The 26188-nt window shown below is 48.6% G+C and overlaps 1 protein-coding gene across 2 annotated transcripts in view; it reads right to left on the bottom strand.

Annotated features, from left to right (window-relative positions):
- Window positions 1–688: 688 nt before the first annotated feature.
- elp4 (elongator acetyltransferase complex subunit 4) overlaps window positions 689–26188 on the bottom strand; it is a 39339-nt gene continuing 13839 nt past the window's right edge. For both annotated transcript variants that reach the window (XM_029845797.1, XM_011619096.2), the window contains exons 8-10: window positions 25541–25649; window positions 23950–24056; window positions 689–1122 (exon numbers count right to left, since the gene is read on the bottom strand). In XM_029845797.1, coding sequence (XP_029701657.1) covers window positions 994–1122; window positions 23950–24056; window positions 25541–25649 — 345 coding nt within the window. In that variant the 3' untranslated portion in view covers window positions 689–993. The remainder of the gene's footprint in view (window positions 1123–23949; window positions 24057–25540; window positions 25650–26188) is intronic.

The raw sequence follows: 26188 nt of genomic DNA on the forward strand, positions 1-26188 counted from the left end.
AAGGAACAAATAAACTTAAACCACGATAGTAAGAGAAAAGTGACAACGTTAATATGTGTGTGTGGGAGCCAGTTATTGAACATGTAACTGAAACGCGACAAAAACAGAAATGACATGTAAAACAAACACTAACGTGTCTCAAAGTGCACAGAAGAATAATGGAAGGTGATAAAAACAGATTTGATTTGAGTCCATCTTCACACTGGACCCTGTCCCCCACCTGAAGCCATCAGACAGGGAAACTGTCAGACGACCTCAGCAACACGTTTCGCTGGCAACGATTCAAAGTGGCGTCAGCGTCAGACTCCAGCAAACAGAGATGAAACATTGAATCTCTCATGTTGTTGTTTTCTGTTTCTCCGTGTCACCGTTTGACCTAATTTGTTCTTTTGGGCTTGTCGTGGCAGAGCAGCTCATCCAGCAAACATGCCTGATGAGGTGTGAAGCCTGCGCCCAAATCTAGCGTCTCCGTCCCTCCGCCTGCATTGCTGCTCGGCTCTCGCCCACTGGAGGTGTGCATGTCACTCGCTGCCACAGACCCGGGGTCAGAGGGGGGCGTCCCGGCTCCTAACCTGTTACCAGTGAAGCAGACGCAGTTCAGCCGTTCATATGCTAACTTTATGTCCCACGGCAGGTCGCCGGCTTCCCCTGCCCCCCCTGGAGACAGTGAAATCCAGACAAAACACATGTTGTGTACTTCCTTTTATTCAGCATTAGGCTTCCGCTCATGTTACGTTATTTGATCATTTGTAATATGTAAACAGTGGAAATCCATAAACAGTCAAACACTGAAAGCTTGGGCTCATTTATAGATTCATATGTGGAAATGTGTCCATAACGAGACAGCGGCGGTTTAGCTCTGCGCCCTGCCGGGGAGAGTTGGCAGGTAGGACGAGGCTGCAGGATGACGTGGGCGAGGCAGCAACCTGCGTTAAAGAGGCCAACGCTGCAGCGGTCCAAGTGTGGGTCGCCCGTGGCGACTGTGTGGGAACTCTAGAAGTCCAGGTGTCTGTTGCCGGAAGTGGCAGAGCTGCAGGCTGAAGCCACGGCGGTGGCTCCTGCCAGCTCCCCCCTGCTGACACGGCTCACCGTCTCAGACAAGTCTGGAGGCAAATGGAGTCTCTGCAGAAATCACAGAGAAGGGGAGGGGCTATTAGATCAGCTGGTTTGGGGGAGAAAACACTCCACTGGGTCAGCATACAGTAGATGGTACACTTCAACGATGCTTATTCACTCAGAGCAATGTGGGGTTGAAATTGCATTAGACGCTTGGGCACCCCCCCCTCAGCGCTGCACTGAACCTGCTAGCGTGCTGCTAAATGCTTCAGAGAGCTTTAGGTCTGTTACAGCTCTCAGGGAATGTGTGTGTGGAGACACACATGTGCGTTTACTCCTTGTGTTGATTTATCGTGTTTGAGTCACAGGTGATTATACGCCGCTAACACCAGAATCACTCGAATCAAGGGTTTTACCAGCCTCGGAGGAAAGATTATGGTATGGAGAAGCCCTGCGCCAACTCCAAGCACACTGATGCAGAGGTTAATGAGGCCCACTCGTGTAAAGCCTCCTAACACCAACACGCTAACCACTACACAGCTTAAGAGGGGCTGCGCTACTCGGCTTATTCTCTGTCAGTGGCGCCCAAATAAACGCCTAAAAGAGCCGAGAGCACGAGAGGAGGTGAAGTATCAAGTCGAGAGCGCGCCTGACAATGGTGTGGAGGTCGCTCAAGTGTCTATTGAGGAAGCTAAATCGGAATACAGACAGTTTGGGCAGAAGAGACGCTAAACCCTTTAATTTGCCACTGAAAGAATCTGCCGTGACATCTGAAACCCACTGGTCAAAGCCCGTGACCCCCCCTCACCCCGGACAGCTCTAAACCTTCCCTGCCTGCCACATCCTTACCCCCTCCAGCCGTACAGATTTACGAGCACCCATTTTCTCCCACAGATACTTATCTTTTTCTTAATGACGGGGTGTTTGGGTACAGGATTTATCAGCCTCATTACCGACAGATTATTCCAGGCTACACAATGCTGTTACCCCCCCCCCCCTCCCCGGAAAAGCCCCCGTCCCTGGTTTAATGCTACTTTCCAAACCCATGGATATGACACGTGAACATCAGTATTTTTCATCTTGATAATTCGGTCCCCACTCTGTTGTGCAGCATTGTTGAGCAGCTGGAACAGGAGCAGTTGCTCATGCAGCTGCAGATTATCTGGAGCAGGTGAACACTGGGACATTGTGGAGGGCCTATAATTTAAAGAAAGCTAAGGTTACAAAGGACTTCCAAAGGCAGGGGCGAAGATCGCTACTATGAAATATGACAACCGCTGACTCTTAAGACCAAGAAAAAGAGCGATCCAGAGTTAAAAAAGAAGCACTTTATCCATCTCTCGCCTTCACACCCGTAGAAATTCATGGAGCCTTAAGGGGGATCCAGAAGCTCTGCTCAGCCTCCTTGCCAAACCTCACCTGCATAACCTTCCGTGTCTTTGACTCATTGGAGTGTGATTGAGAAAGAAAAACAATGCATTGATCAAGCCTGGACTCAGTCCTGCTTAGCGCACTGCAGCGGAAAGTTGGTGGAGAGAGGAAAAAAATCAATCACATATACATCATCCGCAGTGGGCGAGGAAAAAAGAGAAAGGCGGCACACCGTTGTCTCGCTGTCACGCACCCAAGGGCCAAGCTGTGCTGTTTCTGTTTGGCTCTGGGAGCTGTGGACCCACTGAGCATGTGCAGAGCGAAGGTCAAAGCAATCCAGAAGTTGCGGCGCAGCTCTTCTAACCTTTGAGTTCGGGGGCAGATGAGAAGAATCAATGAGAACATCAAAGTTGAGGGAGGAGCAGACGAACCAATCGATCGGTTTGACACACAGAGAGGGGAAAAAGAGAGCCTGGCAGCACTCAACAGCATCAGCAGCAGCCCATATCAGAGCTGGGCCTGGCAACTGGGGGGGGGGGGTAACTGCGGAACCAAAACGGACGCCAATCTTGACTCGTTCTCTGCTTTGGAATTTAGAAATGATGTAGTTGTGCAGCAGGGCAGCAGATGAATGAGGTCAGAAATGAGCAGAGAGGCTCTGAGCGCGTTTCCCTGCGACCTGAACACTCCACGATGGAAACAAGGACATCCGGAAAACCCTCAGAGGCATCGTGGGGTGGATGTGTGTGTGAAGTCTTTCTCTGCTGCCCGGCAACCCCAACGAGGGTGGAGAAAGAGAAAAAAGTGAGCCGGGTGGGCAGGGGTGGGGGTGTTCGGAGCGGGAAAAAAGACCACTGGTTGCTGCTCGGTGAATGGAGGGGTGGAGAAAATGGATGAGCCACAGTGTTAGCGCCAGCATCTGGACGTGGTGTGTGTCCAGCGTTGTGACCACGGTGGTGGACAGGGGTAAAAAGCTGAGGGTCAGCCTGGCTCTGGGGGGAGGGGGGCTGAGGCTGCCTACAGGGTGAGGAGTGACAAAGCTCCAAACGAGCGCTAAGCACTTGAAATGAGCCCTCGGGGTCGGCCCACAGACTAGCTTTGGCTAAGAGGGTTACTAATATCACCCCACAATGAACAATTTCCTTCAGCTTACTAAACAGCCCAAAGAGCCCGCTTCTTAAATATTGTGCTTCCTGACGCCTGTAATCGCTGTGGACAATCTCTGCATCCAGTGGAGGAAATAATCACATCAGTCCTTCGCTGAACGTGTCAAATCACTATTTAAGGTTTTGTTTAGGTTTCACTTTCTATTCAGGGAAGTTAAGTTTAGTTGGCAAAATTTCTCCAAGTGAAACGGGGCCCGCTCAAATAAAGTAGGCCCATCAAAGGCATTCCATCCACTGTGACAGCTTCTTAAATGTGGGAGTATTAGGTGCTAATTTAACGAGTCATTTGGTCCATAGGGTTTAGCCACACTTACAAACGGCCTGTGTCACTGTACAGCTCAGAACTATGGGAAACCCAACACCGTGTTGGAACACATGACGCTTGGTCTGGCTGGTCCAATCAGATTAGCCTAAGTTGGAACGCCGCACAACATTCACCAAAAACACCACGGATGCTGTGATTTGCACGTTACCAGCTCGGTTCATTCAGTGAAATCTGAAAAAGTGAAGATTTACAGACACAAAACCAATAATCCAAATATCCTGCCAACTTTAAAGGGATGTATTCACGCGGTAGAGGAGCGAGCATCAGATCAGAGGCCACCGTGGCGGCGCAGCCACCGTAGACTGATGCGCACGTACGTCCACCACAGCAGGTCACCGTGCTCCATCTGCAGTCTCATTCATACGAGCAGGTACCAGAATGAAACCGGGAAAGAGGAATTCCCAGACATGCCAGTCCGTTCAGTTTCTAAACTGAGCTGTAATCCCTCACACCTCTAAGATTACACTGGTCTGTGTGGGAACGCGCTGGCGGGGCCTATAGGAAGCAGCATTTAGGACCGACGCAGCTGAAGCCTGGTAATGACCTGATGTGCTGGTGCTTTGTTGGAAGAGCCAACCATCAGCGCAACATGTGCTGAGCATGTCAGAGAATACTTCCTCCACCGTCGGTGAAAAAGCGCAGAACCAAGCCGCGGTAAACCCAATCACTTAGTAACTCTAGCCCACCTAATCTGACAAAAGCCTCGAAGAAGCTCTCGCTTCCTTTTTTTGGGATAACAAAGAGTGAAACATGATCCCTGACCTTGCTCCAAGAACAAGCAGTCGACTGGAGAGGCTTTTATTTCTCAGGCGATAGTTTTTACTGAACCCCCCCCCCGTCGTTTTAGTCACCGCCCGTCTGTTCTATTTTCACCAAATGGTTTTGGTCTTTCGTTATGTTAGCCAGGAGCTTGAAATACCGCTAATCAAAGATTGTAAATATGTATAACATCACTGTGCTGTAACGAGGCCGCTGCAGGTTATTAGCATTAGCTGCTTTGTTTTGGTTACCGAGTGGAGGTCACCTGCCTGACATATCACCTGCTACCTGATGGAGGATCACCTGAGAGGCGCTCACACAGACAGTCATGCGCGCTGACACACACACACACACACACACACACACACACACACACACACACACACACACAGCTCATCTCTTCTGCTTCATGGCTAATGCATCTGACAGAGCGGGCAGCAAACAGGCAAATGCATGAGTAAGCGTTCTGAGTGTAATTATATTCCCAAACATTGAGGGAATGGGAAGGGACTAATAACCCAATAAAATTCATTAAAATGAGCGTGTCCAAACAGGAAATTGATTAACTGATAAGATCTCAAGGTTCTGTAATACCTAATGGAATGTCTGTTCCTGAGCTGTTGAGGAGCTCCCTCCCCATTTACCCTTCACGCTCCACGGACTGATGCAGAACAGCGTTTGATAGCATCCGTCATGTTACGGAACACGACATGCATGGGAATCAGTTAGCTCCGCGATGCTACTGAATAACCACACGGACAAACAAGGGCCAAAGTGTAACCGTGCTCGAACACAACAACTTGACTTGTTATCTCCGTTGTCATCATCTTCAGCCGAACCCTCCTCTGGGGGGCCCCTTCTCGGGGGCCTGTCAAAAGCCTTGACGGGAGAAGCAGCGTGGGGCCATTTTGTCTCTTTTCAGTTCATTTTTGTTTCTGGTTGGAGGGCAGGGTCAGTATGGACTGTGGGCTCTTTAGGGCAGGGGACGAGGGCACGTCAACCCTCGTGGTGGTGGGCTGTAAGGGGTGGGTGGGGGGGTGGAGTTGGGTGGTATGGACTTGGGCACAGGCAGAGCTGGTCTGCCCCCGGAGTGACATGGTGCCTGGGGAGCCAGAGAGGAATACAGGGTGTGGAGTACAAACATGTCTAAGTGCTCCCTTCACTACAGATAGGGCCATAGCAAAGAGTGTGTCTACATGGGTTATGACAGTATAACTGGGGGACCTTTGTTGCCCTCCACCCCCGTGAAACACATTTTGCCCCCAAATGCCTGATTCTGATATAAGGGTCCTCAGGTTAAACTGACACCTTTGGTAAAGGCAGCATTTCTAAAAGCTGCTGCATGATTGGGAACCTCTGGAGGATGTTCCCAGTGAGCCTGCAGGACAAAAGCTTCATTTGTTCCACAAACTTGGATTTTTGGAGGATGGGAAAATGGTGCAGTTTGTACATGTAGCGTCTGCCCCATTTTTTTCTGGTGGGGGGGGGGGGGGGGGGGGGGGGGGGGGGGGGTGTTATATTCGCTTCTACAAAACCTCAAAATGAGCCTAAATCTTACAAAAACAGGAACATTGACAGGCTGTTGATTCCAGCTCAAACGGTATCAGTCATGATTTGTTTGTTAGTGCTCACTGACAACGGTCCCACCTTCTTTCCTAACCTGCCCGAGCACTCGCCCACAACCCCCCCCCCCCCCAGAAAATCAGATGATTGGGATAAAAGTGCAGGGATTGCTTTAATCTCTGTAATAATTCCAATGGCTTTAGCCATGGAATAAAGCAATGCGATCCCCAAAGTTACTGCTGAGCATTCGGTGGTCTTCAAGGCTCCAGTCTGACATCAGGACACCGTCATGTATTATGCATTCGTCGTGCACACACACCCCTGTGTGAGAACAGGCAGACACCCACCGTCAGCTCCCCCTACACACCTCCCTCCGAGGTATTTACATCCTGGCGGAACAATGCTGAGCACAAACTAGTCCCACCCAACCCAGAATCCCATCTCTCCCTCATCATTTGTGGTTTGAAAGAGTTAAAGCACTTTATAGGCATAACAGTTGGTAAAAGGTCGTGTGGAGGTTACTGTGTCAGCCCGGCACCCCTCGGGGGGGGGGGGGACACTCACAGAGAAATACACTGTTGTGTTTGGCGTAGTGTGGTCCCAACTGGGGAATTTGAAAAGGAAGAAGCTGCTGCCTGGTCTCTTTAATTATCTTCAGACTCAGAAAACATCAGACTTTCATCTGAAGGAACGTTTCTGATGAGGAATCATCATTTTCATCAATCAGAAAAACCCCTCGTGATGTAACTAAACTCCAGTGTGCACGTGCTCCTTCAGCAACCTGTGAGCTCCTGTTAATCTCTGCTCACATTCATCTCATAATTAACCCCCCAGTACTAAACCAGCACATTAGGTTGATTGAGGATTCCAACCTGTGTGTAGGTGCCAGTGAACGGTGGCCCCGCGAGGACCCTACCTGAAGTGGCCCAAGACTGCAGCCTGCTGAGTATCAACAGGAGTGTAGGTGTGAGTGTGAACATGCATCAGTGTCTTCTGGTTTGTATGGATGAATAAAGGGGGTTGGGTATAATCCATCACCAGTTGATAGTCCTCACAAAAAAGGAGCCCTTTTTGCTGAGAGGACAGCCCTTGTGTGGACAAAGACCACCATACTGGGGACTTCATAGGATCCAGCTGAAAAGGTGTTGCCCAGAGTAACCCCATTCACATTAACAGGCATGCTGTCCAAAGCCAGTCATTACTGCTGACTTGGACCAGCTGGGCCACACATAGACCAGCCTCCATCCTCTCGGGCCATTCATGCACATCAGCCTACAGCCACACAGCCTGAACTCTGCCGCCGGGCAGCACCGACGCTGGCTACTGTTCCTTTATCCCGTCCGTCTCAAGGAATCAACGTACGCAGCCTTTGAGCACCAGTAGAAAGAGTGAAAGGCTTAAAAGACACAAAGTTGGACAGGACACGTATATAATGTACGGGAGGATTTGCAATACAAGCAGCCAATACATGTAACTGCAATTAAAAAGAGAAGCTCGTGCACGGAAGACATGGACATGTATCAATATTGCACAGGCATCTCAAATCATAACACCCCATAATATTCTACTGAATACTGTGCGTCTAAATCACGCAGGAAACGACAAAAAACAAACTAAAATCAACTAACTAGCTAACTAGCTAACTAACCAACCAGCTACAATGGGAACGTGACCGACTCATGGCCTGTGCCCTCGTGCACTGGTACGTGCACCGTGGACTATGGGGACATTACCGTGATGAGTGCTGCCCCACTACGCTCTCAGGGGGCCGCAGAGCTCTCTGTTCATGACCGACCCAGCACGCCCGGTAATGTGCTCGTCATTCTCGGGTCTCGCGGTCTCGCTGAGCCTCAGGAGACGGCGCCGTTGGATTAGTTGAGCTCCAAATGCACCATCAGCTGCCATCGACCTGGGCAGACCGGTGCGTCTCCAGCTCCCAACACACAGATGTTGCTCCTCTCCGTGGAAGCTGTAGAGCGTTGGCAGGATTATTGAGATTATTGGTATAATCTCGAGGGACAACCCGGTCAGAACTCTCATCAATAGAGAAGATTTTTGATGGATTTTTGGAAACCAACCTTTTCTGACTGAACATGTTTATGATCAGCTCCTCCACTATTAACTTGTTAAAATCCCAGCGTAGTCTTCCTCCCTGATTTGCCCTCCCCATCCCCCCATCCTCACCTCCACCGCTGCTCTCTCTAGTCTGCTCCCTGTGGGCAGGTGGGTGTGTAAATTTAGCCACAGCTAGGTGAGGTGCTTCCTGGGCAGACTGTTGGCTAAGGCAGCTTTAGGGTGTTCAACATGTCAGAGGGAATGAGACATCACCTCCACTGCCCTGTCAAAAAATTCACCACCTTCCATTTGCCCCACAACCTCCAGGTCCTGAAGTCCCTGTGTGTGTTGGGGAACGCAGGTTTGGTGTTTTCTAATTTTGCCTGAAACACGGCGGCCACGACTGAACCACTGGCTGAGCGCTAATTGCCAGGCATTAATAAAGCCATTAAAATAGTGAGCCAGAGCCTGAGGAGCACCAAGGCTAACGCTAAAAAGCAGCGAGACGACGCTGAAGACAAGCGATACCCAATGTGAGAAAGACCTCATATAGGAGGGGCCAGAGCTTCAGGGGATGGCTGGAGCTGGCAGATTAAAGACGACGATTCAGATCAGAGAATTAAGGCAACTGGACAGAGAGACAGAGACCCGAGCTGTCTTCATTCCATGGTGGTTGTTCAACAAGCAGGTGGTTTCCTGCAGGTTAGCTAACAGGCTAACAAGATAACAGGCTGCTTTATGACCTGTGAACTTCTGAAGAGCAAAGATCAAAGATCACCGGAGTCCAGAACATTATTGGGATCTTTCTTGGCCCATTATCAACCTTTCCTGATAATGTCATTAAAATCCGGAAATATTGGAATTATTCTGCTAAAAGCAAAACAAACAAACACCAAACGTCACGGTTGAAGAAACTTTGGCAACTCCTCACTAAGCTTTAGTAAATTACTCATTTATACTGTGAATAAATACGAATATAATGTTGGGAATATTAACTATGGAAATATTTTATCATTCAAATGAGGAAAACTATAAATGGACAAAAGTAAAAATTCTTCAAAGAAGATTCTGAAGTCATGTGCAAAAAAAAATAAAAAGAATTCCAAATTAAATATTTGGAAGTTCTTGTGAAAAGAATAGCTCTTCTGTCACTGGGGATGATGAAGATTATTGAAGTTATTTGATCAACAGAAGCTCAGTCAGAGCAGGAACCCGTGACTTGAAAACGCGTAATTAGGGCACCAATTATAAGTTACGATTCATAAAGCAGAAATCAGGAGAGAAACGGCTACCAAAGGCTGCTGAGTTGAAAAGAATAACAAAATTGGAAAGTGTTCCAAATGGGCCGGTCAGGTTCTTCATCCTCGCTGATGTTGAGTTAGATGTTTTGCTGGGAAATGGGCGGCCTGCCAGATTGGGGCCAAGTCAGAGTTGTCAGGGGATTACAGTTCTGCCTTGCTCACCACAGGGGGTGCGGAGTGGGCCTCAATTACCCTGGAGCGGCGTGTTTGATTTGGCCTGGCACTTTTGGGGACAGACCAAAAGCTGAATAATGCACCATTAGCAACTCAAAATCCTGCCCTCAAATGAGTCCGCTTATGCATCACATACAGTAATTGTGTGCCTATCAAAGGCTGGCAGGTCCACACCAATTACCCTGATAACAAACAATCTATGCATGACATTATCTGCTGAACACCTGTAGGCCGCCGCTAACAGCCAAACCCTGTTTAAAACTTCTCTTTTACAGTTGAAGAAGTCTCCAAAACAAGGTGGAAATGTTCAAATGCAGCTGGAGATAAGAGAGGAAAAAAGAGACAGTGGAAGTCTTTGTTTATATTTACTGATACAGGAAATGAAAGCAGGAGAATGACAGTATGCGTGTGTGTGTGTGTGTGTGTGTGTGTATAGAGAGAGAGAGAGAGAGAGAGAGAGAGAGAGAGAGAGAGAGAGAGAGAGAGAGAGAGAGAGAGAGAGAGAGAGAGCGGGAGATCCCTCTACAATGAGCTGTGCAATTGAATTTCACAGGATATGAGGCAGCAAATGGCATGTAAAGGCTGTAGCATCAGACGGCCGCTGCCCCACCAGCCACAGCAGATAGGGGAGGTGTAGGTGACATCATCAGGTAGCTCTGCAGGACGAGAGGTGGAGAATGATGTTGGCAGAGGTTACCAGAGCCAGAGGTCCTCCTTGAGCTCTGCTGAACAGCCACTCAGCCCCATATACACACTTACTAACACAAGTCACAAGACAAATGAGTCAAGCCCGGGACGGGCAAACGACCAAGGGCTGTTCTTCTACACACACACACACGCACACACGCACGCACGCACGCACGCACACACGCACACACACACAGGGATACGCACGCGCACACAAATACCACTTCAAACTCAACGCCTCATTGAGGTATCAGCGCTGCTGATTGTGTTTGTCCACCTGGGTATGAAAGAGCCATTCTAGCCTGTGTGAAGGAGACGGCAGTGTGGTGGAGGCTGGAGCCCAGCTAGGTTACGTCTGTCTGGGGGAGAGGAGCAGCCAAGTGTGGATGCACCTCATTACCTCACTCATCCACACACCAATTACCCCTAAATAAATACACCCAGCCCACAGGCAGCAACAATGACATCCAGCCTGAAAGGGAAGAAAGGATGCCGTTCAGAAAGCATTTGCACGCACAGAAAAGTGCTGTTGGACAATGATGAAAAAACTACAGAGAAGAGAAGCAAAGAGGAGGACATGCAGGGGGCTCGGAGTCTTTTAAAGAGCTCAAAGACGGGACAGAGAAAGAAAAAGAATGAAACAAATGGAGCAAGCAGAGTGAAGTGATTCAGAAAATGATAATTTCTTGCTAAATTTCACCCAACACATCCACAAATGATTGTTGTGGTGGGGGAGGGGCGGCGCTGAATTGTTTTAATGCAGGCAGCCATGAGATAACGGCAGCAGCCTAAAATGGCGAGTGCGAGGCCGAGCTTCCCCGGCTGTAGCTACCAGCTCATGTCCGAGGGCTGTAGCCCCCCAGTCCCTAGAAAGGTCCTGGTGCACCGTGGCGCCAGTAACATGAGGAACCATCTTCAGCTCTGAACAGGCCAAAGTCTCTTCTACTGGACCGAGAGGGTGAGTTAATACAAGAGGAAAAGGGTGTGTGGGAAGGAAGAAAAGAAGACAGATGTGTTTTTAGAGAAGGGGAGGGCGAACGCAGAAAGGACGCCAAGAGTTCCTTCACGCTCCCCACTACACACACGTCTCCCCCTTCCCTCCATGTGGGATCTTTCTGCATGAGTGACTCTGTCATACCTGGGGGACAAAACGCTCGCTCTCTCCCTCTCTCTCTCCCTCTCTCGCCCATTTCCCCCCTACCTCGCCTCCTGTACGTCTGTGCCGTGTGTACATTGATCCAGGTTGACTTAGTATTGCTGGATTAAAGCCGAATTAAAAGACTACATTTTTACCGGACTATAGCAAAAGAAGCAGCAAACTTCTACTTGGCGAGCGAAGCCTGAACAGATGATTTCACTTCCTCCTCTGTCACCTGAGATCACCTGTCAGTTAGTGGGTGTTGCAATAATTGGCTGTTGGTGGCGTGCAAGCAGATGCATCATTAGATGAGTCATGATAGCTCAACACTGCAGTCACCAGGAAGTACGAGCACTTACCCCCCTCCAAAAATAAGCCCCATCAACAATGTCAACAGGGTTCACCTGTCCAGAGGCAGATTCCCGATTAACAGAAACAACAGAGAGAAACGTGTCGCTTTTCCGCCCTGTTGATTCGATGTAATAAGACGAAGGTGATGGATGGAATTGGATGTGAAAGAGACAGGTTTATTAAGACGCCTCCCTGGTGGCGGGCCAGGTGAGGGGGGCCGTCGCACGCTGTTCAGGTGCCACAGGTAGGAGGAGCAGCACTGACATGCTGCGGCCGCATAGTTGCAATTCCTGAGCAATGGCTCAACCTTCAGCTGGAATCAGCCCTCATGGGAATCTGCATACGGTGACATTTACACATGCTGCTGTCAAAACTTTCACATGTACTGACAGACTGTAAACACATCCTGCCACCGCCTTTAAGGCCGTGTCTTTTATTTTTATTTGATTAGGGTGGGGAAGCTCGAACGATGTTCAGCACTGAAGAACACCAACAACGATCTCCAGCATCTGCACCAGCACCGTGGAGGATGGCGTGATGTCTGGCCAAGCTCGTGTGTGAATGTTCAGAGAGGAATGTGCACCATATGTGATCGAGCACACGCCCAGACAGGGTTGATCTGATCTTCTCGAAAACCCCTGAATACACAAGACAGAAGACATCCCGGATAACCTACGGAATTTTGGTGGATCCATGAATAATGGGTTATTAGACCGTCTGACTTTGCCTGTGTTTATCCCCATTTAAAGCAGGGAATTATTCACTATCTTACTTGATAGCAGCCAGCAGATGCCAAATTGAAATGGGCAGCGCCTTTTAGACATTTTTAGAACTGCGATGCCAATTACCCTGTGGTCAATTACCCCCCCCCCCCCCATACCCATCTCCTCACAATTACATGATCATGATGTCCAGAGAAACCAGGCATGAAGGGGATGTTTTCAGTATTGTGTCCCCTCTGTAAAAAGCCTCGACTGTGTAACATTCTTTCAATCCAAAACATGTTTTTGGGGAACTTAATAAAACATGTTGCTACTGAAAAAATAAACAGAACCAGCACACGGAGGGAGAAACAGGCAGAGAAGGGGGGGGGGGGCAGGCCAAAGTGCCTTCAGAGTGAAGGGGTGTGTGTGTGTGTGTGTGAGCGTGTGTGAAAGTGAAAAAGACGTAAGATGTATAGAATGTAAAATAACATGAGGTGACAGTGACCACAGTCCCAGCACAGCGACACCAGTCGTGGGACGGCCGGGAACAGCTGGGAATGGTTCCAGTCTCCAATGGGAAGTGAGTTCAAAATCTACACGAGGTGACTTGAACGTTTATTCCCAATTTGTTTCTTAGCAGCTAAAGCTGATGCTGGGTTCTGGGCTGCCTGACCTGTTGGAACGTGCACAGGTGCGATTTCCTAACCTGCCACTCTTACTCACAGGTTGGTTTTTACCCATTGGAGGGTACGTTTGTGATCTTTTTTTTAAGATCACAAGGCAAATGAAAACATTTTTCATAGTTTAAATTCATAGAAATTTTGCTTCAGGGGTTGCCATGGCGACCCCTCCTCACCTGTGCTCACTATCGCTGACCAACGTATACCTATATATATATATATATATATATATATATATATATATATATATATATATATACCTGTATATAACAAACATTGGAATGCAATTAAAATAAAAAGCATTTGCCTTGGTGACGTGAATCTGAAGGTAATTGTGTGTCATGACTGGACGATATTTGCAGTAACAAGGCAAAAACAATGGCTTCTCATTCTATGGGCAATACATGCTGGCAAACACACCAACTTCACTTGCCAAATCCCCAAATTAACACCTTTTTGGTGAAAAAGCTCAATTTGGAGCACATCACACCAACACCACAGCTGGCATTCAAGGGTAAAATTAATTGCTTCAGATACATGTGCTTCTTCTCAAAGTGCTGGACTTATTTGCATTGAGGAACATTCAGCAGAAGTAATCGATGCACACACAAAATGCGGCCACCCAATGACCCTGGCCTCCATCTCAAAGTCCCTTCCTCGTCCCCAAAGCCCTGACGGCTCAGCCATGCATGGAGGAACAAACACAGGTAGCGAGAGCAAATCAAACTGCAACAAAACACAGAAACATGAATGGGAAGCATCACAATGATGGGCTGGACGCAGCATAATGGGCCCGACATTAAACAAACGGCACGTCCCAGGATGGGCTGTGGGAGTATGATACAGATTACAGGCACCTACTCCCTGCCTGGGGAACAGGGGAGACGAAGAAAAAAGGACACAATATTGCAATCTGACAGCTGACGTCTTCATATAAATGTATGAATTTACATTCCAATTAGGGGAAATTTACATCTTAATCACAGGGAGCAATGTGTGGGTCCCTCAGTTAGTGTGTTGCTGCGGTAATGAGGTGGGATGCTGCTGTGCTCTCTCATCCAGAGATGATCCGTCAGCAGACAACACCTCCCCGTTAGGAGGGAGCTGCACCTTTAAATGCAACCGGCACCCAAATCCGTTAATATCCGCTGAAATCTGTCTTAAATACCAACAAGGTGGGAGCTGCCACCCGGGGATAATCTGCCAAATATGGAGTTTGAAAAACATGGAGCACACCTTTAATACAGTGCACCGAACCAGGAGCGTCTCCGCCTGTCACTCAGCTGACAAGCTTTCAGCGCGCCATGGCGTTCCATTTCTAATTTCCATACTAATAATGGGTATATTATCCTTAATGGTTTGACTTTGTTTTATGGCATTTCAAAAGGATGGCGAGGCCGTCTGTGGAATTACTCAAACATATGTCATCAGGTGACATGCTGCTCCCCGGCTGACAAAAGTTAAGACCATCACAGACGCAGCTGATGTGGACGTCTTATTGACACTTTGGTGGATGTGAATTACGACGTCCGGGTTCACCTTGAGTAAAGTCGGAGGGTGTGGCGAGAGCTGACAGGGAGCACGGTCGATGAAACCAGATGAAACACTAAAAATAGATCTTTTCGAGTCGGTAAAGTCAAGGACGCCACTTGTGGTTTGGCTCGGTTAGCGAGATATGAGCGGCTGGCAGGAGGATTTGAGGTTTTGGAAGTGAGACCACACCAAAGAGCCCAAAAACGGAATCATAATTCACAATGCTCTGCTGATATCAATTTTAAATGAATGAAAACTTTGAAAAGTTTGCAGCAACTTTAATCCAATGGAATCATTTGCTAACGTAGAGCAGCATCAGCTGCTGACAATGCAGCCGGGAGGAGGAGATTAGCCAACGCAACGTAGGAGGGGGCATAAATCAAATTAATACAGTCACTTCCCATCTCCATCCTGAATTTAATACGGGGATGTGTGAACAAAAAAACTGAAGGTAAATGAGGCATGGTTTCTTTATCACCTGCCTCACAGCCAATCAGGCCCGTCCCATCATAGACGCTGGCCTAATGGCTGATATCTGCGGCCGCAGCCTATTACTGGATACTGTCTGTAATGAAGACAAGTCAGATTACAGCAAATGTGCGGCTGCCAGGAGTCGAGGGAGGAGGCGGGCAAGGTTTGAACGATGCCGAGTGTCCACAGGAAGTGGCCCCAAATATGGCAGAGAATTATAAAGCACAGATGAGGCGTTTGGAAAGGATGCTCAGAAATAGCACCCCCCCCTCTGGCACTCATCTCACAGAGCCTAATGCTCGATTTTTGTTAGGGGGCAAATGAGGTTCAGCAATTGAGCATAGCTTGAATGTTCACCATGATTACGACATCTTATAAAGTGGCAGGGCGACTTTGTGTCTGCAAGCAAATGAGGTGAAACGGGTGAATGTGAAGGCTGTTAAGTTTGGATTAGGGCTCAGTCGTAGAGAGCAAGACCTTTTAAAGGCAGACGCTGGGTTTTAGAAGGAGGCTGGAGGGTGGGAGCCCCTCACAAAAGAAAGGAGGAGAAGACAGTGCACTTTGCTCACCACAGACTGACCTTGCAAACACTTGGCCTACTCTAATATTCACCACTACACGTGCTTTTGGGAGCTTTTTCACTCATCTCAGCACGCAAAAGCTCCTCTCAATACACACATTACTCATTACACAATTTCACTGGACTATTTAAAGGCTGCACAACACTCAAGGACATGCACTGACAGGAAGATGTGTTATAGAGGGGGGCCACAAGTTCAGCGTACTGCTTTAATTAGAATGTTCCGTACATCTCTGCTCACTTGTGCACGACTTAGATGCACGAGAGCTGCAGAACATCGGGCGGGTTCGAGAACGTGAGTTAAAGGAAGCTGTTAACTCCAGTGTCCAGGGAGAAATGACCAAATGTGAGTGAGTGAGCGCCCGTTTATCAGAGGATGCGAAGTAACGAGTTTAGAAGAAATGGGAGGATTTCACGATGTGCTCGTACGTGCACAGCGCCTACACTTTGCACTGCTGAATCTCACACAAAGACAAACGAAAGAAAATGTAAGAGTGCAAATAAAAAACCATTAAAAATCCAAAAGTGACGATTCATTTCTCCTCCAGACAAAACATGACGAATCTCTACAGACTTGACAGAAAATATGGATGTCTGAGGAAAGAAGAAGGTTCGCAAGAAGCCCCAGACTAACATATGGAGTAACCTTTGTGGCCTTCCGGGACTTGGGGGTGGTGGTGGTGGGGGTCACGTGGGGGGGTCTAACGCTCCGAGGACCGTAGGCACGCTAGGGAGAGGTGAGCTGTCACCCCCCATTAAGATCACTGACAGAACTCAGAAAGAGGGAGGGTAGGAGGGTGGGGAGGGTAGGGGAGGGAGGGAGGGTGAGGAGGGTAGGGGTGGGTGGGGAGGGGAGGGTAGGAGGGTGAGGAGGGTAGGGGTGGGTGGGGAGGGGAGGGTGGGAGGGTGAGGAGGGTAGGGGTGGGTGGGGAGGGGAGGGTAGGAGGGTAGGAGGGGAGGGAGGGAGGGTGAGGAGGCACAAAAAAAAGGAAATAAAATCCTGCTTCCTCTCTAACCGCCGTCTCGAGCCTCCCCGGGACTCAGAACCCTCAGTCTACCGCTGCCTCCTGGGAAACCCTTGCACGCAAGTCCTGCCCGTCCATACCCAGCAGTGGGGCATAAACGTGTGTGTGTGTGTGTGTGTGTGTGTGTGAGTGTGTGGGGGGTGGGGGGGGTAAAGGGTGGGAGGGCCGTGGATGTATTCGGGCTGTGTGAGCAGAATGTTGGGGCAGCAAAAGGACAAATGTGCATGTATTGTTAATTGCTTTAGAGTGAAGGGATGCAGCAATACTGCCCCAACAAAGGCACCAAGGCTTGGTCGTAATTAATTAATTAGATAATCCATTTTTTAAAAACTAGGCCAATCTTGGCCAGTGTTCCAAAAATAGTAAAAAGAAAAGGATGTTGTATACCAGCAACACGTGTAACAGGAATATTAAAATGTACAGAACTGATGTGGGTTTGAGGATTTAAAATAAAAAAGGCCGTCATAAAAGAGGCATCAGAGGAAAAAGTCTTTCCAACGTGGGGTAAAAAAGGAGGGAGGCGCTCGAGCTAATGATGGAACTGTTGGAAGACGTTTGCTGCTGCTCTTTTCTGCCTTTTGTATGAGTTTGGCTGAACGCTGCTTAAGCACATTCTGGTGCCAGATCCACTCCGAACACCCCGTCACTCATCATCACTCATCATCGCTGGGGACAAAAGGAGAGTTTGCTTAACCACACGGTGGAGCCCCCCCCCACGAGCCCCCCCCACCTTTGCACATTCATGTATGTACACCGTGATACTCACTGACAAATGCACAGAACTGTTCTCCAAACATTCGACTGCTACCTCCAACCCTTCATGGTGGGTGCCATCACCTTGCCCTCTAACCTGCCCCCCCCCCCCCCCCCCCAAAGGCCTGTGACTCATCTACTGGGTGCAATTAAAGCCTATTCAGGGCTCTATATGTGTCCTCCATCACCGTCCCGGGCCTTTCAGCAGCCACCTGTGAACTCTGGAGGACAGGAACACTTGCCCCCATAAAGTTTAGGAGCGCTGATACATTCAGCAGGCGGCCAACAGCCTCAATGGGGTAACAGCACTTTAAACAAGTCTGTGTTGACTCTTGGATGAATCCTTTTCAAATACAAGCATAATCACAGCAGAAGAGGTTAAGTAGATTCCATGATTAGCTGAAACAAATGCTTCATTGTGAGTAGACAGATAAAGAAGAAGAAAAGGGCCCAGCAGCTCTCTGCTGAGCAGGGATCCATCCAAGATCTAAAGAAATATTTAGAACAGTGCATGTGAGAGAGCTCTGCTGTGTTGGGGCTGAAGCACTTTGCGCTCAGCTACTAAACGCCCCCACTGCAAAAATTCAGCAAAGTTTTAACTTTATTCAAGAATTAAAAAAAAAAAATCAGCATAATTAAAAGAAATGATATTGAGGGAAAACAGATGAAGACGGCATTTGGGGAGGCTTTATCCTCATATTAAAGCAGTGCACACAGAGAAATATGTGCCCATACTGGCGCTCATGACCCCCCCAGGACACAGTGTTGAGAGTGTGGGAAAGTTATTTTTAGGAACCAAGCAGAGAGCCGTCCTGAGTTTGATGCTCCTGTGCTGGATCAACATTCCACCTTTGAACCACTCCGAGCACGGAGCTGTTTGTGTCCATGATGACAATTTGATCTTCCTTTGTGGATCAGCACCAGGGGGGGGGGGGGGGGGGGGGGGTTGCACACAGTTGGTTTAGAGTTGAAGCCTTTTCCTTCATCAGTGTTACATTATTTAGCAAACTCAGCTCAGAAACACGGTACACATGAGAAAGAACCTTTGGATAGAGTCATCTAACGTTACCATAGCGACTGGAAACGACAAATAACTGACTGATATCGGACATTAAACTACACACAGATGTTCTAGAAGGTGGCGGAACGTGTCCAAGTAGAGACGATGAAAGCTCAGATTCCCACTCGACTGAACAAATCAAGTGGATTATGTTGTGAAAAGAATTCCCAGAACTCCGACACATGTCCCAAAACACAAAATCACATCCATTTTTATCTGTAATTGAAATTCCTGATACAAATCAAGAATAAGTCATTACATTCCAGGTTGTCTTGGACTCGTTAGTGTAAAGGTTGATTGTTTAGTTCCGTTGGAAAATCGGAATTCTGACAGTATAAAAGTTGTCAGAACTTCACATGTTCTTCCTCATGTTTCCAGCCCAGTAGATAGACCATACATACTAAATAGGAAAGACTTTAGGCAAAATCAGAAGAGCTTCCTTTATATTTGGATTATGGAAGAAACCATATGTGAAGCTGGAACAATACAGCAGAGCCCTATTTTACAGGCACCAGCGGGCCTACGAGCCCCGTCACTACCATTATGCTGATGACGAGCCGCTCTGAAATCACTTATACATAGCCCATAGTATCACAAGACCTTGGAGATGTAGGGTGGCGTGGAAGCTACAGCCCTGCTCTTCTAGCCTTCCTCTCCTCTAATGGGAGCTGAAGACGAGAGCTGCTTTAATCAGGTCTGAGGCCCGTGTGGCCAGACTCGTCTGATGGGGGCTGAATGGTGCGTGGACCATGTTAAAGGTTCAGTGGTCACCGATCAAACACTTTCACTTCCAGGGCGAGTTGAGGCAGACTGCACGTTCACTGGGCCTGGCAGGAGGGGGGCACATGCCCACTTCTGTTTTCCTTTAACATTGTGTGTACGGTATGTAAGAAATGCTTGAGCGCCGTGTTGAGGCACCACGGGCGGCAGAGCATTTGGCCCGGGCCCAGATCCTCTCTGACGGAGCTCTGACCCGTCTGACCAGCTCTCCCCAACGCTTCCTCTCAAGGATGAAGAAGAAACTCTTGCTAGTGTCCTTAATGAACTTTGACCTCCAGCCAATAAAACAGAATAAGAGAATCGTCCCAGCCAAGTCTCAATAGTGAGGACGTGCACGGCGGCCATCTTCAAACACACGTGCACATTTGCAGAATAGATAAAACCCTCTTCAATAATAGATGCAAAGCTGATGTATGTTGTGAATATTGTTTGGCTGAGGGGTCCGATCGCGTGCCGCTGGCTGGCCTGCACCAAGCGCTCCACCTCATTCCCAAATGCGACAGACCCCGTGCACACCAAGGGAGGAAGCATAAATCATTCAGTGGGAATATTATTCTGAAGGTCCGTTCCCAGCTGATTGTTATTCCCAAGACAGACAGACCACAGGAGTTACGGCCAAATGAATAAAGACCAGAAGCTTTTATTTGGAACATCCAATAATACTTTCAGGGGTATTATTGGATGTCACCAGAAAAAGTCATCAGGAGCCACTGATGGAAGGAGATATGACGTGAGCCGGTCCGGTCCTCTAAGAGCGTTCTGGTCAGGAGGCGGTGATACGAGCGGGCGTAGAATTGAAACAACAGGAATAAATATGCAGCCCTGGAGCCTGGATCTCTGCCCCCCCCCCCCACACACACACACACTTTATTTCTCTCTCTATAAGACGGTTTGGTGCCTCTGAGGAAAAGCCCTCATTTTAATTAGACCTGACCTGAGAATCACTTAACTGCTCGTCTCTGCTCATGCCCCCCCCACTCTTAGCCTCCGCTCTGTTCCTCACATAGGTCCATTAACACCCTTCCCTCGGCACCCACAGGCTTCAACAGGGGGCGGGCCTAGGCGTGGTTTTAAAGACGTTTTGAGGACATGCCAGGAAACATTAACCTAGTCTAAACACCTGACGAGGTCTTTCAGTTTGGCTGCTTCTTCCCCTCGATGCTGCTGCACCACAGACCCACAGAGAAGCTCAGCTGGGGGGGGAGGGCAACTTCAGATGGTAGCCAGACTGGAGATCTGGTCACATGAAGGGTAAAACTGGCTGCAGAGTGTCCAGGCAGGCATCACGTCACTCTGACTACAGCCTGACTCAGCAATAACTCAGATTTCTAGAATCTACCAGAAAATCTCTGTTTATCCAGCGGCGTCGACGTGTTAATGTGTGTGAGACAAATCTTGCTGTTGTGAGGTCAACAAGATGTTTCTAATAGAGCACACACACACACACACACACACACACACGCACACACACACACACACACACACACACACACACACACACACATTATTATGGAAGATAATGGCAGGTCTGTTGTTGGCAAACTTGGACGAGGTGGTGAGGGACAGGATGGTGTTGAAATTGCGGACAATCATGGACATTATATATATATATATATATTTATATATATATATATGCTTATAATGTTCTAATCTTATTTGTATATAATTATTCTATTTCTATACTTTGTAAATACAAAACCCACACTACAGTTATGTTAATCCACGTTAGGCTGCTACTACAATCCAATTTCCCTACGGGGATGAATAAAGTACATCTTGAATCTTAATATTATACATCTCCTAATATTATATACAATGCAAATCCACGAGTAAAGGTTGATCATTTTATGCTACATGTGTCTCCAGATGCTCGTGGGAGCAGCAGACGCCGTGAGTATCCTCTCTAAGGGAAGACTAATGTGACACAAATCCCCGTCTTATACTGTAGTTGAACCTTTGACCTGGCACCCCTCTGGCCCACAGGCGCACCGCCTGTCAGTTTAAAAGGTCACACCAAGGTAGGGACGACGTAATTACGTGCATCTGCATTCTTGAGAGCTTCATTCTGGGATTGTGAAAGTGCCGGAGACCTGAGTCAGTCTGACCCCAGCGAGTGACAGGGTTCTCACAGGCTGCGTGTCACACATGCATGTGCTGCATTCCTCAATCACAATGTGCTTGAAGTCAGTACACAAGTGTGGGAGAAAGCGATTTCTGTATCCGAGTATAAGAGAATGTGTTAATCTCCTGTGCTGCGAACACTCCCTTACCTGCTCAGACAGGGCCACAGGTTAATTCTGGCTTCGGGCCTCGTGGCTAATACCTGTCAACTACCGATAACCGAATAACCGCCGCTTGAACTCTTGTGAAATCTAAACTGATTGAGAGGTAAAAGATGGATTTTGGGCTAACTAATATGTTTTTTGTGTTCCTGTGCAGCCTGCATGATGATAGAATTAGCAGCAATGAGGAGGTTGGTTGGATAAAGCCACAGGAAGCCTGATGCAGCAGGGAGGGGCCACGGCTACCAATCACCTGCCACATCTGCAAAAGTCTTCAATCAAGCAAAGCAAAGACTCACTTCTGTAATATATGGAAACCTGTGAAAAGCTATATTAAAACGCATGTGCCAGCACGAAGTGTGTGCTCATCTGCTGCCACACGGGACGTGTGGAAACAGAGTCTGTGAGCAAAGATCCCAGTATGAGAATGTTGTATTATGTGGCTCCAGGCAGAGGAGCCCTGTAGCTTGAGTAAATGAGGTGATTAGCAGGGATGGTGTGAGCTGTCACACTTCAGGCACCGGGTTTAGAATCCTATCGCCATCTCTGGCGTCAATCACGGGCCCACCGAGGCAGCTGACTCGCAGGTCAAACTCCGTATTCAGCCGGTTGAGCAAGAGCTGAACAGCAGTGTTGCGTGCTATCCCATTCCCATTCCCATTCCCAGAAACATGCATAAACCGGGACATCAGCAGTGAGTGACACATGCATTCCATGTTGCTTGGTGACAACTCCCGCTAACATTCCCGAATGAATGACAGCTTGCGTCAGAGCTACAGAACACCAATGAGAACACAGTATGGATGACGGTGATTAATCCACGTCTGGGATCATCTGATCCACAGCTGGAATCAGGAGACCAACCTGGATGTTGTAATGGTTGTAATCTGCGACTGGCATTTGTTCCAATTAGCAAGCGTCGGTTAAACAAATCAAGAGGTTAAGGTTTGTCTGGAAAAGGTCAAGTAGCAAAGTGAGAGATGTCCAGGGTTTGGTGCTGACTCAGCTATATGACGCGGTCCAGCTGAGGCGTGCCCCTGACTGTCCCCACTGCCCTCACGTTAGACAAGTATAACTAAAATCCACGTTTTCCACGCCGTGTAAATGGAGAGAGGGTCTACACAAGGCCTGTTGAGTAGGTCAGACAGGAGGGGACAGCAGAGGTGCTCAGAAGGATGGAAAAGGCTAGCAGCAGAAGAAAGGAGCTAGCTGCCCCCCGTCACCTCCTGTGAAACAATAAGAAGCGAGGAGCAGAGGTGTGATAAGGTAATGATAATGTAATGAGGGCCAATCATGAGCAGGAGCTCAGCGGAGGGCCCCTTAATTTGTCTCTGGAGTGGTACTAGTGACAGATTGATTACTTTGAGTCAGACTGATCATGTGACACGTGCAAAATGGATGTGCCTGTGACAGGAGAGAGAAGTCTTAAATAAGGAAAACACGAGCAGTGCAGACACACACACACACACATACACACACTCACACACACACACACGCTCACACACACACACACATATACACACACACACACACACATATACACACACACACACACACACATACATACACACACACACACACACACACACACACACACACACACACACACACACACACCCCTATGCTCGAGTCTCTAATCAAGCCATTTTAACACAGAATTCAGAATCCATTTACTCCAAGTGAGGAATGTTTAAGTATTTTTTAATTTTGTTATAGGGTGTGTGTTCTAAAGAGAGATGAGAGGAAGCAGCCTATCTTCATGCATTTCTGGTTCCCATTAGAGGTTTTACTAGTTCTTACTATATTGACTTGTGATTTATGTATTTGGTATAATAACATTTGAATGCTTAAAGTGAAATTGCTGATTATAATTACATTGTAATAAAGAGTGAGAGTGCAATAGGGTGAGTTATTGTTCACACACTGCTGCTTCTTGACATCACACCAAAGTAAGTGTGACAGCAACAGCGAACAATCAATAGTTTCACCTTTGATTTTGACACCCAATAATAGACAAAAGTAAAACCAGGCTGGCAGAAACAGCAGCCGTCTGCTGCAGATCATCATCAGCAGAGCTTCGACGTCCTCCACCAACCAATGCTTCCATATTTAACGGTTGGACCACGACAGCGTACCTCGATGGCGAACTGCTTCCTCTTGAGCTTGAACGCCAGGTCCTTGTGGTCGGGCAGGTTACTGGCCAAACAGTTCAGACGTGGTGCTTGGCGAACATGCAACAGGCCTGTCGAGCACAGGGACAGTCAGAAGGTCTGGCAAAGTCCAACTGCTGAATTCACAAGTGTTGCTCAGCAGAACCAAACCCACCGCCAGCGTTCCCCCGCTCTAATAAATACACCGAGCTAGAAGCTTTAGCAGTCTGGAGAAGGGAAGGGGCATTTCCTCACATTTTGTTGTTGTCTAATCTACTGAGAACTTGGATATTTCAACCCTGACGTGGAGCAGAAAGTTACAAGAAGCAGAAACATCTGAGACTTTTTGGAAGTGAAAAATATGTAGGAGCGATTGTGTAGGAGCGATTGTGGAGGCGAGTTTTCCTAAATGAGTGTTGGAGGAAATAAGAGATGAGGAGCACTGGAGGAGGGACGAGGGGAGGTGGGGGATGGGGGCCGGGCTCCTCGGTGCACTTGGGTGATTTCCCTTTGCCTGATCTGCAGTGACAGGTTTCCCAGCATGCTTTGAGCAGCCCTGAACTGCTGCTGCAAACACACGTGCACGCGCGTCCACGCTCGCTCTCACACTTGTGCCAGATGCGGTTGCACTCATGAACACATCAAAACAATCATGTGCGTAGATTAATTTCATAACGGCGAGAGGACTTTGATTAGGTGGTGACAGTCCGAACAGTCGATTCATAACGTGAGATCGGTTTTGAAAAATTCCCAGTTTTCTATTCCAGGTGCTGACACACAGAGGGGTGATCCAATAACAAATGCAGTTGGGGACTCCACATCCCGCCGTTGAATGTTTTTCCTTCCCTTCATGTGTCTCATCTGTCGATTCGGGGGGGGGGGGGGGCAAATGAGTGGAAAAGCACAAGAGTGAGTGGAGTTCAAGAGGCGTCGCTAAAAATACACCCTCGCTTACACTGACCTTTATGCGTGAGGTGTGTGAACGAGCGTTGGGAGGGGGCCACAGACCGAGGGAGGCGAGGATGAACCATTTTGCTCCCCAACGTTAATTCCCATCGTCTGGCCGTCCGTTGCCAGCGCTTCCCCGGTTTCTCGCCCTGCTCATCCTCCATTTATTAGCAGAGCACGCTGACCGGGGAGACATTGAGCGAGGGACAGAGAGATGGAGTCAGAGAGGAAGAGAGAGTGATGGTGAGGATATCGATTCCCCAGTGTTGGACTGCTCTGCTCCAGAGCCTCAGGGGTATGGGATGGGACTGGGAATGGAGAGGGGGCGAGGCGAGAGAGGCTCTGCTGGGGGGAGGGCCGAGGCAGTGATGGAGGGGGCGAGGGTACGAGGGAGAGGGGGTACAGCGTGGCAGCTGAATCCCCCCTGGCCTGTCTACTGAGGAGCACGTCTGATTGAGCAGCAGCACACTAACAGGCACTGACAGCCTGGCCTGCGAGGGGGCTGCCCTGCCTCCATCCACAGCCCAGCCCCAGCCTTAATGCACTGCCTGTGTCTGTGTGCATGTGTGTGTGTGTGTGTGTGTGTGTGTAAAGAGACAGAAAGATGGGGGAATGTGTGTGTTCTTACCATGGTAATCTTTATAGAGTGGGTTGGTCTCCCTCTCAGAGCCTTTGAATGATTCCAGGGCGATGGCGTGGTCACACAGCCGCGTTATTCTGCCCACTAAAGTTCTGTCCTGTACAGCAGAAGAGTGAGGGAGCGTGCATGAGAGGGGGGGGGGGGGGGGGGGGGGGGGGGGGGGGGGGGGGGGGGGCAGAAACAAGAGCAGGTAATTAAAAGCCTCCTGACGGGCCATCGGTGTTGCAATTAAATTAGGTCATTTCCTGTAGCCTGGTCGATGGTGCACACGGCCGAGGTGATGTGAGCAGGTATAATAGGGGCTCCAGGTGATGTCACAACCCAGGCATGGTGTCACATCACTCAGAGGAATGGACTGGAAGTGTCTCACTTATCAAACAGAATTCATATGAAACGCATTTACAGCTGACCCACACTGAAACCACTCAGAAGAGGACAAAAAGAGAAGAAGTGGGGGGAGAAGCAGAAGCTTGTTGGATGGAGCTCCCCCTACTGGCGAGGCTACAGACGGCGCAGCAAACAGGGAGAAACCAAAGGCAAACACAGCTAACAGGAGTGGAGGAGAAACACACAAAAGAGTAGAGGAAGAGGGGAGAAAGAGGGACACTGGGATAGAGAGAAAGAGGGAGTCGTGCA

This window comes from Takifugu rubripes, chromosome 13, assembly GCF_901000725.2.
Source record: "Takifugu rubripes chromosome 13, fTakRub1.2, whole genome shotgun sequence".
Taxonomy (NCBI): domain Eukaryota; kingdom Metazoa; phylum Chordata; class Actinopteri; order Tetraodontiformes; family Tetraodontidae; genus Takifugu; species Takifugu rubripes.